Here is a 13832-nt window from a genome sequence, read left to right as displayed (position 1 = left end):
AACTCAGATTCAGTGCATCAGCCGAATGTTTTTTTTTTTTTTTTTTGCATCACTGATGATCTACTAAAGTTCACAAGGCTACATTAACCAAAGGGTGAACAGTCAGATTTAGTAAACTGGACATATAGTACGGAGGAACAACCTAAGCACAGGAGAGGGGTATACATTAATTACCACCACTACTACTCCATGATTGTGCAGATGGCCAGTGCTTGTGAGAAGATGGAGAAGTTGCGGGTACGATGCATACATATACAAATTCAGACTTAATTGCACACAAATATTCCAGTGTCGCATATTAAATTAATCATTGCAATCTCCTGAAGTTGTTTTGCATTGTGTTTAAGAAACTTATTCAGCTGAAGAAAAGCACAAGCTAAATCGGGCAGGGCAGAAAAGGGTGGGATTCTGGCAATAGTGTATGAGGATATATCTGTAATACTGTGATGTCAGTTTTCATCAGTCTGTCATTCAAATTCTGGCCCCGCTTGAAGAATGATAATGGTTTCAATTATTTAAATGTAGGCAGATCATGATCTGTTTTCACGATCAGCCATAATGCCTTAGTGGCATGGCAAATAACAGGACTAGCCACAGAATATGTGCTAGTCTGGGGGAGTATATCTATGGAATCTTTGGCCGTGGATTGTAGACAAGCCTTTTATTTGAACGCAATTGTAAAAATGGTGGTCGTCTTGACAGTTGCGATCTCACTAGTTAATTTATTCACTGCACCCTGACCGCCCATCGCATCACACGCAAAATCCCATGCGATTTTGGGTGCGATTCGATTTAGCAGAACACTCCTAGTGTACATGTCTACGTGATGCAATGGGACCCCGAAGCCTGGCGAGGGGACGCGTTATGCGTCCTCCTGAACTTTTCATACCCCCACTATCCACGTCGGCGTGGAGTTGATTTTTTATTTTATTTTTTTAAACATTGGTTTTTATTAATGAAGAAAAATAGGACATACAGTGGTACATAAAACAGCTTGACAATAAAGAGCAGGCTGATGAACAATAGTTATAAGGCAAGAACTAGAACATTTCCATTCTCCAGGATGTGGTTCTGCAATAGCATCTGCCTCAAGGACCGTGAGGCTGGGAGATCAATCCTGCTCTATTACTTAACCATGTCCTAGTAACTAAGCAATAATAATAGAAAAACATGGCAAAAAAATGAGAACAGGACAAGACAGACACATGAGGAAAGTGTACAAAACATGGGGAAATATAAAGCATAGGATAGATCTGAGTTTCAATCCCCCTATCCCCAAAGAGGGTTGACCTATTTTAAATTATCTAAATTATCTATGGCGAGTGTAGGTTGGACAAATCCACGTGGTCACTAAGACCTAGGGCAGGCCGCTCTTCCCCTAGAAGAAGGGGAAGAGGAGTATTTACATCCTGCAGTTTCAAAAACATAGCGTTTATGTACAGCGTTAGTGATATTTTGTATCGCAGGCACAGATGGGGATTTCCATAGTCGACCAATAGCTGCTTTGGTTGCTATTAAAATGTGGCCTAGTATATATCTATCACAACTGGGCACTGGAAATGGAAACTGGTGCAGCAAAGCCGCCAGGGGGTCCTCAGGGACAGAGATACCCAAGACTTTGTCTGCGTGGAGTTGATTTTATAAAGTGTAGCGAGCCACCTAGGCTGAAGTGTGGCGAGCGGACACAGAATACATGTAAAGTAATCCGCATCCGCTCGCTACACTTTATAAGATCAACTTCACGCCGACGTGGATAGTGGGGGTATGAAAAGGTCAAGAGGAAGCGTAACGCGTCTGCTCGCCACGCTTTGGGCTGGCGTGGATAGTGGGGGTGTTTTAGGATCACATTCACACCAGCCATATCATACATCTGAGACAGTAATGACGACATGTGTTAACTGGATTTGACTTAATAATTAAGAAGAAATAATCAAATGAACAAATTACAATAATAACAATTAATCAAGAGCCTTTGGCAGAAGAAAAAGAGCATAAATAATACACTCAAAAGCATTTTCAGCGCCCACAGTCTTTTGCCAGATAAATTCCTGTAGGTAGGAGACTAGATTCTGGCACGCGGTACCTCTTTGAGTGCTGTCCGGGCTGCGGGGTCCATGCATTGCTGGGGAGGCAGCGGGGTCCCTCCGACGAATGGGCAGTGTGCAGCAGATGGGAACTCAGCGGCGGGGTCCCTGCGGCGGATGGGAACTAGCACTATTAGTTCCCATCCACCGCATGTACCCAGCCGCACACTGCCCATTTGCGGAACGGACCCCGCTGCCCGGATCCTCGGGCTAGAGGTTTTGCGGTGTGAAAGCAGCATTAAGGATGCACATCTAGGTCTGTATGTGAGTCCTCAGTCAGGGGGGAAACACACACAATTATTCAGAGATAACAAGTAAAAAGCACCAAGGAATTGTGATTTTATTTCTGATTTAAAACATGTGCAAAGTAACTCTGAAATATAAATAACGAATTAAAAAAATATATACTGCAACTTGGACAATGCAAAGTGGCCTATGCCAGTGCCATCTTTGAGGACTGTGAAGAGGGGCAGGCTGGGTTGGGGGAATGTGCCTCCAGAGCTTCTTGGGAGGCAGGTAAAAAATACTGCCTGGGAACTCTGTGAATTACACAAAAGTAGAGTGACCAGGCAGCATGATCTACCTGCCTCCCAGTCAGCTGCAAGATAGTGGCTATCTGTAAGCATGCTAGTTGGTGGATGGCTGGAGCTGTCCACCAATCAAAATACACAATTATTGGCTTGCCTCCCAGCCTGCAGCCAGACAGTGAATGGTTGGAACCATGCTAATTGGTGAATAGCTCCCACCAAGCACTGACAGCTGGAAGCATATGGAGTAATGGGGCAGAATAGTAGGAAGTGTAATGGTGTGTACACATGGGTATAATCACCCTGCGATTCTGACTTCATATTCAGAATCGCATGCCGATTTTTACAATTCCCGATGCGCGCTCCCGTATCGCACGGCAGAAACTCTTGGCTTCCTTGACTATATAGTGCAGATCTGCACTATATAGTCAAAATTGTATGCCATCGCATGCATGCTGTGCGATGTGATCACATCGGGGATCGCATCGCAAGGCACATCTCTCGTGTGTGCACACCATAAGATATGTTTTTTTTTTTATTATTTATTGTTGTGACTGGCTCGGTAGCAGCCCCATTGCTTTGCCCAGGGATTATGGGCCAGTTCTAGTAAATATCTCATTCATAACTGATGAAAATAATCAGATAGAAAGTATTCCTGTATATACGCTGGAATTTGTTTTTGCAACCTTTCTGCAGGTAGGAATTACACGGTAGCCAACATCTACAACATAGTACTACAGTATGTTTTTATTACATTAGTACAAATGTGGTGCCAGCATAAAGTCATGCAATGTACCCCAAACACACCGCCCGGGCAACTAAGGAGTGGCTCTATAAGGTGCACCTTGTGAGCAAGAAAGATGCTCAGCGCGGCTGCACTGCCCGGGCCTTGGCACATGGAGAAGACATGTACTGCAGTGTATGAGGACAGGTCTGTTTGCAGGATGTTCTAACAAGATTACTGGTCCATTTACATTTGTGACAGTTGGCACGTTGATTGTCTAAATATAGACAGGAGAGTGCAGGATTATTCTATTCCTTTTCTGCTCTTCAAGGATGCTTTCTGCTCTTGGACCCATTCCTGTATAAGCTGGTGTGCTATCGCAAGTTTTGGAGGTACCCAAACCGGCAAAGTACCATCTGGTAGTCTCTCTGGCATCATTTTCACTTTTAGAGCGTCAATCACCTCTTCCAAACTGAACCACCTGGCATCTTCTATCTCTGCTCTGTTGATAAAGAGCTGCATAGGAGAAGACAATGGTTAGCACTGTGTAAGATTCACAAATCTTCAGTGAAAGTAAAGGGGCATACACATGTATTTTTTTGCTAAGCTATTTAGGGTAGGTGATTTCACAATGTCTTGATCGGCCTTCTGAGCCCATACACATTTATTTATTTATTAACAGTTTCTTATATAGCGCACACAGATTCCGCAGCGCTTTACATAGCATAGTTATAATCAAAAACGCATAACAAATTACAGTACAAGACAGTTTAGGACAAGTACATGGTTAATATGGATAGTTGCACCAGGGGACAGGACACTGAAGCAATTATCAGGGTGGCAGTGGTTTATATATTCTAAGAAAGGCACATGAGGGGAGAGGGCCCTGCTCGTGAGAGCTTACATTCTAAAAGGGGAGGGTTAGACAGACTGGGGTGACACAGAAGGTGAAGAAGTGAGCTTAAACAGGTTAGGTTGAGAGATTGTCAGGTTTTATGCAGGAGGGTGGGAAGAGGTCAGCTTAGTCTTTAATATTTTAAGTCTAAAAAAGCGCTGGGTCATCCAAGAGTATACAGCAGAGAGACAGTTGGAGATATGAGTGAGGATAGAGGGAGAGAGATCAGGAAAGGGTCGGTAGATTTTAGTATTATCCGCATAGAGGTGGTAGTGGAAGTTAAGTGAGCAAATAAGCTCACCCAGAGAGGACATGTAGAGATAGAGAAGAAGAGGGCCAAGAATAAAATGTTGGGGGACACCTATTATCAATGGAAGAGCAGGAGAGGTGAAGTCATTATAGGTACATGCATTTTCAAAACAGACAGTGCATATGCAAGCAGAGAGAGTAATATTCAAAGTTTTAGCAGTAAAGACAAGAGTTGCACTTATGTTGAATGTAGTTTCCTTCAGTTTCTGTCCAGTGCAAGTCCAGGCTAAGTCTAGGCTGACAGTGTGCGGTTGTATATTCCTACTTAGAATCTTCCTACTTTGAATTCTGACAAAATTTCTAAAGCCAGATTTCTATAGCCAGCCAAGGCTTAGTCAGCCTCCTATACTTTAATAAGTAGGTCTGTAAAAGCTGTTTCGAACTTCAGTAATTAAGACCGCACCCAATGCCCCTCTCCCACTAGAGAACGTGAGCAATAAAGGGGGGGGTCTCCTTGCTCAGTGTCTCCTTTTCATCAGTGACCAGAGATGGAACCTCTGCTGGGGGAGCTGCAGAGGTAATTACAATGGGGCTGAAAATGGGAGCGCGCACCCGGCAATTTTTCGCCAGGGCACACTTCCATCACTGGCAATATGGTCGTCTGCGACCATATTCCCAGCGATTATAGCTCCTATCGACCCCGTGTGTACACAGCATTACAGACCATGTCCAAGTCACTAGTCAATTTTAAGTCACTATCTAATTTTAAAAAGAAATTTGTACATTTACCTAGAGGATCTGGGATTACACAACATGTTGTTGTGTGGTGTAAAATCATTCTTCCTCACATATTAAGGGTTGATTGGTATTTCATAGTGGTGAAAAGGCACAAATAGCTTAAAAAACTCTTTAGATGGAAGTAAAAATAAATTTCAGACTATTTAAAGTGTTTCTTCAGTTTTATGTACATTCGTATAAATAATTGCAGGTAAGTAATTGCAGCTATAGAGAGCACAAATACCTCCACATATTGTGCAACATTTCATAGACATAAAGGACTCACAGTGCCAGCATACAGTATAAAGACAGTATAACTGAAAATAACATTCTTACACTATGGACTACTCAGTGACTCTAGAAGGCAGATTTCCTGTAACCGCACACCCCAAAGCAATTGTGTGATGCAGGTAATGCTCACCTCTTCATCCTTCACTGTAGCGTGATACGCCACCATTAGTGAGCTGACAGGGAATGGCCAGTGTTGGGATCCAGAATATCTGAGAGTATCCACTACCAACCCAACCTCTTCTGCTACCTCCCTCCGTACGGCCTCCTCCAATGGCTCACCTTCAGGGTAAGGAAATGAGAGTTACATGTAGCCATCAATTTAAGATTTGTTTTATGTGAGCAAAGAAGCAAAAAGGGTACAATGTCAGGGAAAATGCCATCTTTGTATACCACTGAGGTATTTTATGCATGGACCTTATATTTAAGCATTTAACACTACTTCATAAAGCACATTAACTATTCTATGGTGCTGGTAGCTTCCTTTAACATGTGAATTGGATGGACTTGTATATACACACTTTCTAAAAGTATCTGATTCACTTGTGAAGCATTGCAATGCACTGAGGTTGTATTAGCTTACATTTTACCATAACGAAGGCTGCATGAAAGATTTAGCTCCTGGTAAACAAGATTGGAAATGCAAATTTGTATCTATGCTTTAACCCAGGGCTGGGCAACACCGGCCCTCCAGATGTTGATGAACTACACATCCCAGCATGCCTTGCATCAGTTTCAGCATGGCCACATAGCAAAACTATTGCAAAGCATCCTGGGATGTGTAGTTCATCAACATCTGGAGGGCCGGTGTTGCCCAGCCCTGCTTTAACCAGTATTTATGGGCAAAGTGCACAACAGAGGCTATGTACACATTACAGAAGAGTCTACAAAAACCAGGCTTTCCATACAATAACTAGGCACATGTTTAATACACTAGTGTGTATGCTGTACCTGATTTCCATGCTGTAGCTATAAAATAAAATAATGATTTAAAAATAATTTATCTATATTAATACTACTTTAATGCTGGAGTAATACGGCCATGCTATAGCTGCTGTTATACAGTAGTGAAGATGTCGGTTATAAAATTCTGAATCAAACATTGACCTTGAAATACTTTCTCTTTAATCTTAATTAGTAAATCAATGTCCCAACGCTAACAATTATAAATATATAGTGTTCACGCTAGGCTGTTTTAACGGGGTGCCGTGCCCTGCCCGGTTTTTAAAGGGCAAAATGCACCCTGCCTGTTTTGCAGCGCCCTGCTAAAAGAACCTAGCCTGTCTGTCCCTCTGCCAGCTTCTGCAAGACACTTCGGTGGGTGGGTGGGCATTGCCGGGCGGGCCCACCCCCACCCACATTCAAGCTGTCGACGGGTGTACACGCCCACATTCGTGGCGTTGGCGGGCCCCCGGCCACATTCGTGACGTCGGCGGGTGGGCGGGCCATCAGATGCTAAATAGGGAGCCCTTATAAACATTTGCTATGGGTAAGTTTGCATTTCAGTACAGAGACTGCAGGAGGTTAGGACTGTATTTGTTATATGTATAATGGATGGATTCTGCGGTATAATATTTAATGTAATAGCGTATAGTGTTTTCAGACAAAGGGGGGATGCTCTAACATCCGCGCCCCCTTACCGCCCCCTATCGCCGGCTACCGCATTCATAATTATCGCATATGCTGTAACATATGCGATAATTATGGCAAAGGACAGCTCTTGCGTTGAGAGCTGTCCTTTGCGGTGAGTCAGGCAGCTCCCCCATCCCTCCCTTACCCGGCTGCTGGCTGCTGCGGGGGGGCTGGCTCTCCTCCTCCCTGCACCCGGAAGAGGATCAGTGCAGGGAGGAGGTCACAGGTCCGGGCAGCACAGCTCTGTGTTGCCCGGACACAGGTGAGGGGGGGGGGGTCGCGTTAGAAGCCCATAGGCTTCTATGGGGCATCGCCAGATTTTTCTGGCGATGCCCCCCGCTGCGGTAACCCGGCGGGGGATGTTTAGTGCATCCCATAATGCATTAAAAACCCAGGGTTTTTACCGCATTTTTATCTTAGAGAATCTCCCCCAAAGTCACAAGCAAGAACCAATTCAAGAACATTGTCCATCAATAACTTGGGGTAACTGATGAATAAGAGTATTCCAGAATATGTTGTGATAAGATTACTTAAAGCTCCTAGCAATCCTGGCTGCTCTCTTGGCCAGGAACACAGGCCCTTATTCTGGTTCACTCTCAGAGGGAAATGCCTTCTCAAATGGACAAAACCATGTGGGGCAGATATAACATGTGCAGATAGAATTAGTTTTGGGTGGGATTTTTCTTCAAAGTGAGATCTATATTGCAGTGTAGAAATAAAGCAGCACAGAAACAAAATAACTCACCCAAATCTAATTCTCTCTGCACATGTTACATCTACCCCACTTGCAGTGCACATGGTTTTGTCCTTTGAGAAGGAATTTGCCTCTGAGAGTGAACCACAATATGTATGGCTACTAACTCCAATGTTGCCAGAGGTCTCTGTTCTCATTAAATTATAATTTTGATAACACAACTTGTATATCAAAATCCAACAGATAAAAGGGATACTGACAGACTGCATTACACACAGTAGTAATTAGCTTTAAAAACACCCATAAGGGTTTAAAAATTATTCTCCAGCTCTTTTGTGACCCTAGTGTTTAGTTTTTGTCTGTATTGAATTGGGATGCGGTCATCTATTAGAATGAACTTAGGTCTACAGTCATTAGGTCGACCCCACTAGGTCGACTGGCAGGAAGGTCGACCTGACTTAAGGTCGACATGGGCCAAGGTCGACATGACTTAAGGTCGAATTTGCATAAAGGTCGACATGAGGAAGGTCGACTGGTCATAAGGTCGACATGGGTTTTTCACTGTATTTTGAGCCGACATGTGCCGACAGGCGGTATTTCATGCCCTACCATCCACTAGGGCGTGGTGGGAGAATAAAATAGTGTGCCGAGCGCAGCGAGGCACCGTGCCCGAAGCATCGCGAGCGAAGCGAGCGATGCGAGGGTCCGATTCTCATTGCCAACTGTGTCCATGTCGACTGTGTCGACATTCGGATAAAAAAACAGTGAAAAACCCATGTCGACCTTATGACCAGTCGACCTTCCTCATGTCGACCTTTATGCAAATTCGACCTTAAGTCATGTCGACCTTGGCCCATGTCGACCTTAAGTCAGGTCGACCTTCCTGCCAGTCGACCTAGTGGGGTCGACCTAATGACTGTAGACCTAAATGCAGTCTGACAAATGATCCCATTCCATTGAATTTGACCACACTTACCACTGAATGAACCTTTTATTCTCTCCCAGGTCAATTAATCTATGTAGGCTCAGTGAGACAAATATACAGAATAAATAGCTTTTACAAAATTAGAATTTATGATCTATTGCATAATTATTTTCCAGGTCTTAAATTCACCCAAGCATTTAGTCCCATATGTAACATCCACATACCAACTTCACAGTAACCTGCAAGTGCTGTGTACATCCCAGCAGGGAAGCTCTCCTGGTGGGCAAGCAAGCAACGGTCTCTGCTAGACACAAGTGTGATGATCACTGAGGACATCTAGTGCATTCCAAAACAGATGGTCAGGATAAGGAAAAGTTATTTACAATATACACTCAGTCTAATAGATATAGTATATAAAAAGCCACCAATTTGTCTGGATATGTTTAAGGCTATTTGGTCTTTGATATTTGACTTAACAATTTTACCCTCTTCAATTTGTTTTTCTTTATTCCCCTTCCTTTCTTTAGGCTTTTTAAAGAATATTTTTAAAGATATTGGCGGTTCTGAGAAAAGAACGATCCACGGGTTGAACAACACTGAAGGAGATCATTAATGTTATAGTTCAGTGAAGTCACCGGGACCCCACCGAACATGCAATCACTGATGATATTCTCATCATTAACGATCCACAGGAGTGTGCATCATTGATCATATAGTACATTTTGAACTATATGAATGATCTTGTTAACGATATAGTTATTTTGGAGATCGTTAACGTTAATTGTATAGTGTGTACCCATCTTTAGAACTCTTGCACAATAAAATAGCCTGGGGGACTAGTGGTAAGAAATGTGTACAACAACATTGTCTTAGAGTATGGGGGGTATTCAATCCCCGCCGCTATTTTCCACGGGGGAAATATCGGCGGTTGCCTATTCAATGCCGTCTTTCCCGACAGCATTGGAGAGGCATCTCGGCAGAACAGACCCGAATTTAAAAGCGGTTGGGCCCATTTTGCCGGGAACTGCCGTGAATTGTTGAGATCATGGCTGTATCTCGACAATCCATGGGCGTTTATGGGGCTTTTCGACGATCGGCAGGCGCACGAGCCGAGAACAGGTGAGGGACACAACTGTAGGGACATCCCGACAGTTGTGACCCGGGATTGAATACCTCCCTATGACATCATTGGGGAATGGTCAGTCAGGAAAGGACTGAACATACAGTAAGAGTAATGAGCATTCTGTAGTAATTTTGGTCCCCGTTTTATGCCTTGCACACACATAAATTTACACCCATTTTATTAGGCATCAATAAAACTTCAAACACTACTTTAGTACATCAGAAATACGTCTGCTTATCATGTGAGTTTAAAAAAAGACAACTAAATATTTGCTTAAAAATGCACATAATAAATGTAGAAGTAGTGAAGAAAGCAGCAATCAGCATCAGCAATGCACTGCAAACAGATAATCATAGGTTCTGACAATTCTTATCTGCGATTTGACCACTGTGTTTGCAATTGCATGAACATGTCACTACTGTTTATTGTATAGAGCAATTGCACACAGGAGATACGCTTGCTAACTAGCATAGTACATATGCTGTATGAGGCCCATAGGAGATGCATAAAGCTAGCATTTCCATGTATCTGTTCTAGGCACAATTTGTCAAAGCCCTTATTTGAGGTAAAACCCACCTGTGGGTAGTAGATCATTCCATTAGCACCGCACACTCGCTTACTCCCAGACAGGTTTTTCTGGGTGAGCTGTCCCGATTTGCTGCAATATTGGTTAGTCTCATGCCAGTGCAGAAGGGCATGTGCCTAGAAGGGGTAAGCAGTAGATTAATTCTAATCATTTATTTATTTTTACAATTAGAAATATACGGAATACACAGCAGCAACATATCACTGCCTGAAAAAAGGAAAAATGGGCGATATTTAATGTCGCCCGAGTTAAGCGGCACAGCAAACTTTTTAAAGGGGAATTAACTAACAAGGCATGGTTTTGCCTTGTCAGTTAGTTCCGGTTAAAAAAAAAACGTCCGAGTTCGGCGGACAGCTCGCACTGCTGCTGAACTCGGGCGGCATTAAATCTCGCCCAAAATATCTATATTACAGTCATTCTAATGTATTACTTAGTCAATGAATGTAAGAAGTACTTTTCTTCTTTTCTTTTGTTTATTGTACAACACTTTTGGCCACCTGGGACCCTCAGGAATATCTGTCCATAAAAAAAAGTTGCATACCCTTTTCTGTTTTATGAGCAATATTTAAGGTTATTCTTTAATAAAGAGATTTGCGGTGGGATGTATTACTGTCCGAGTTTGCTGGAGGTGTGGGATTCCGGCCAAACTAGGGTGGTTTTTAAGGGGGAGGGGGGAAGGGGGGAACTAAATCTGGAATGGTAAATCTGACAGCACTGCATCCCCCATAGAACCCTATGGAAGATGCAGATCTCTGCTGTGGTCCTTCCTTAATACATTTGAGTGATGGAAAATATTTCCTTCTTTCCCACCAAAATGGGTGTTTTTGGGGAATTTGCTATAAATACTTAATGAACAAAAGGAGGAGAAACTGCACAAGAATAACATTTAACATTCAGGGCCAGATTCTATAAGCTTCAAAAGTGATAAAATAGAGAGTGATAAACAGCCAGCCAATCAGCTCCTGTCTGACATTTTTCAAACACAGTCTGTGACATGGCAGGTAGGAGCTGATTGGCTGGCTGTTTATCATTCTCCATTTTATCACTTTTGAAGCTTAGAGAATCTGGCCCTCAAACTGAGTCACTACTGTTTCATATCCATGGAGAATGGAACACATTACATTGTAATGCAGAAGCATATCATTCTTTGAGGTCTCTAGAAACTAAACAGTAAATCATCAAGCTTGATCATTTATCTTTCACTTTATGCAGATGTCTGGTATTTATGTCACTAATTTTGAATGCATGATTTGCAAAGAAGCACAGATAATGATACTAAATGAACTGACTAATATCAGCATCTGTGAGTTGTTACTTTTATTCAGTACTTGCATATTACAAAGTGATTACAAGTTAGCAAGATGTAATATATATTTGCAAGATATGATTAACTAGAGTAATGGATATAGAGAACTGTGAATGCAGATCTTCTTTCTGGATAAGAACTTTGAAAGGATGGATACATTCCAGCACTCTTATGTTGGCACATTCCATCTTGCAGAATATGAATTTCAGTGCATTCCATGTGCCATAATGTGAATTTTGGCTCATACTATAAGGCATAATGTGAATTTCACCTCATTCTGTGAATTTTGGCTAATACTGTGTGGCATAATGTGAATTTTGGCTAATACTGTGTGGCATAATGTGAATTTTGGCTCATACTTTGTGGCATAATGTGAATTTGACCTCATTCAGTGTAGCACACTGTAATGTGAAATTTGGCTTATTCTGTGTGGCATAATGTGTAAGGGGCACTGGCAGGGGAATATTTTGCACAGGGGGAGATACTGTTAGGTCACTGGTAAGGAAGTGTACAGAAAATATTCAATCATTCAAGTGTGCCCCCTAAAAAAATAGTTTTGTAATCAACATAGTTAATGATTTTATTTGTCTAGTTTTAATATTGATTCTTATTACGGATATGCTATTGTGGAGTATGTATAGTAAATATTTTTCTTTTACAAATATAAAAATACAAATCTGGTGTTTGGACAGCGTTTCCGTATTTATTTTTAGTACCATAGTGTTCTCAAACATATTATGAGCAAAAAATAAGCCTTAATGTTGGTCAACATTTTGTATGTAAAATGTAAAACAGGCTATTTTTTTCATCTTACGTGGATTTACACTTTATTATTTACTGTTGCAAGCAAAGTTGTATTCTAATTAAAAATGAATAGTTATATACTGTATTGTTTTTATTAGGCCACAGAGAGCATGAGGGATTTTCCTCACCCACATACTTGCTCTGGGATGGAGAGAAAAAAGTAATCACTGCACCTCATTTTCTCTTTTTTTTTCTTGAACTGAGTAGGAATAAAATAACACCACAGGGTTTTTCTATATTCTGCCCCAACTGAATATGCTCCTTTGTTCGCAGTTGTGGTCTAAGAACATTTAAGATTCTGGATGTTACATTTAAGGCATTCTCTGCTCTGCTGATCCCAGATGTGCATGATGAAAACGCATTTTTTTTTTAAACGGAATAAGAATTTTTTTACAGCCCCTGGTAATATATTTTCCATTATAGATGATCACTGTCATGGCCATTATAGTCAAGAAGGCAGCAGATACACTAAAACAAGCCTGGACAAGAGAAAGCTAGGTAGCTACTCCCTTCTATAAGCAATTTAAAAAAAAAAAGCCTGCTGACGGCAGTCCTGTGTTTCTGTTACAGCAAGCCTCTGCTACACCTCAGGCAAGAATGACACATTTAAGACACTGGTATAACTCTCCTAGAGGCACTCAACTGCCCCCTTCGTTAGGACTTGCAAAGACATCACAAAGATATGTTAACCTAAAGGGTGTGTCTGATAGTAAAGAACCAAATTATTCCATTCATTTGTGTAACACACAAATCAGAAATTCCCTAAATTATTCTTAATGAGGTGGACTGAAATTATAGACAAATGCCGGGGAATGTTGGTGCAGTAAGAAGCCATAGAGAAAGCAAACATTCCAGATGAAAAAAAAACCACTTGCTAACCCTTCATAAGAATAAATTGGTGTTTTTAAGCTGTCCGAGATATCTGCATAAAAGAGTGAATGACAAAACCCATCTCCCATAAGTACTAATAATAGTCTACAGTATCACTCTCCTTAACCCCTTACCGACGCAGCCTGTTTTTGCCTTCCTGACAGAGGCCTTTTTTTCAAATCTGACATGTATCACTTAAGTGGGGATAACTTTTTTTTGCTTTTACTTATCCCAGTGATTTTTAGATTGTTTTCTCGTGACACATTGTACTTTAAGTTAGTGGTAAATTTTGGTCGATACAGTTTTTTTTTTGTGAAAAATACCAAAATGTCGTAAAAAAATTGAACA

At 41.7% G+C, this 13832-nt stretch overlaps 1 protein-coding gene across 1 annotated transcript in view; it reads right to left on the bottom strand.

Annotated features, from left to right (window-relative positions):
• Window positions 1–2406: 2406 nt before the first annotated feature.
• NUDT13 (nudix hydrolase 13) overlaps window positions 2407–13832 on the bottom strand; it is a 44782-nt gene continuing 33356 nt past the window's right edge. The window contains exons 6-9 of the mRNA XM_083148454.1: window positions 10495–10620; window positions 9020–9131; window positions 5678–5826; window positions 2407–3851 (exon numbers count right to left, since the gene is read on the bottom strand). Coding sequence (XP_083004580.1) covers window positions 3639–3851; window positions 5678–5826; window positions 9020–9131; window positions 10495–10620 — 600 coding nt within the window. The 3' untranslated portion in view covers window positions 2407–3638. The remainder of the gene's footprint in view (window positions 3852–5677; window positions 5827–9019; window positions 9132–10494; window positions 10621–13832) is intronic.

This window comes from Crinia signifera, chromosome 6, assembly GCF_055691185.1.
Source record: "Crinia signifera chromosome 6, ASM5569118v1, whole genome shotgun sequence".
Taxonomy (NCBI): domain Eukaryota; kingdom Metazoa; phylum Chordata; class Amphibia; order Anura; family Myobatrachidae; genus Crinia; species Crinia signifera.
Note: the sequence above shows the minus strand (reverse complement) of the source record. Positions and strands in the feature narration are given on the sequence as shown.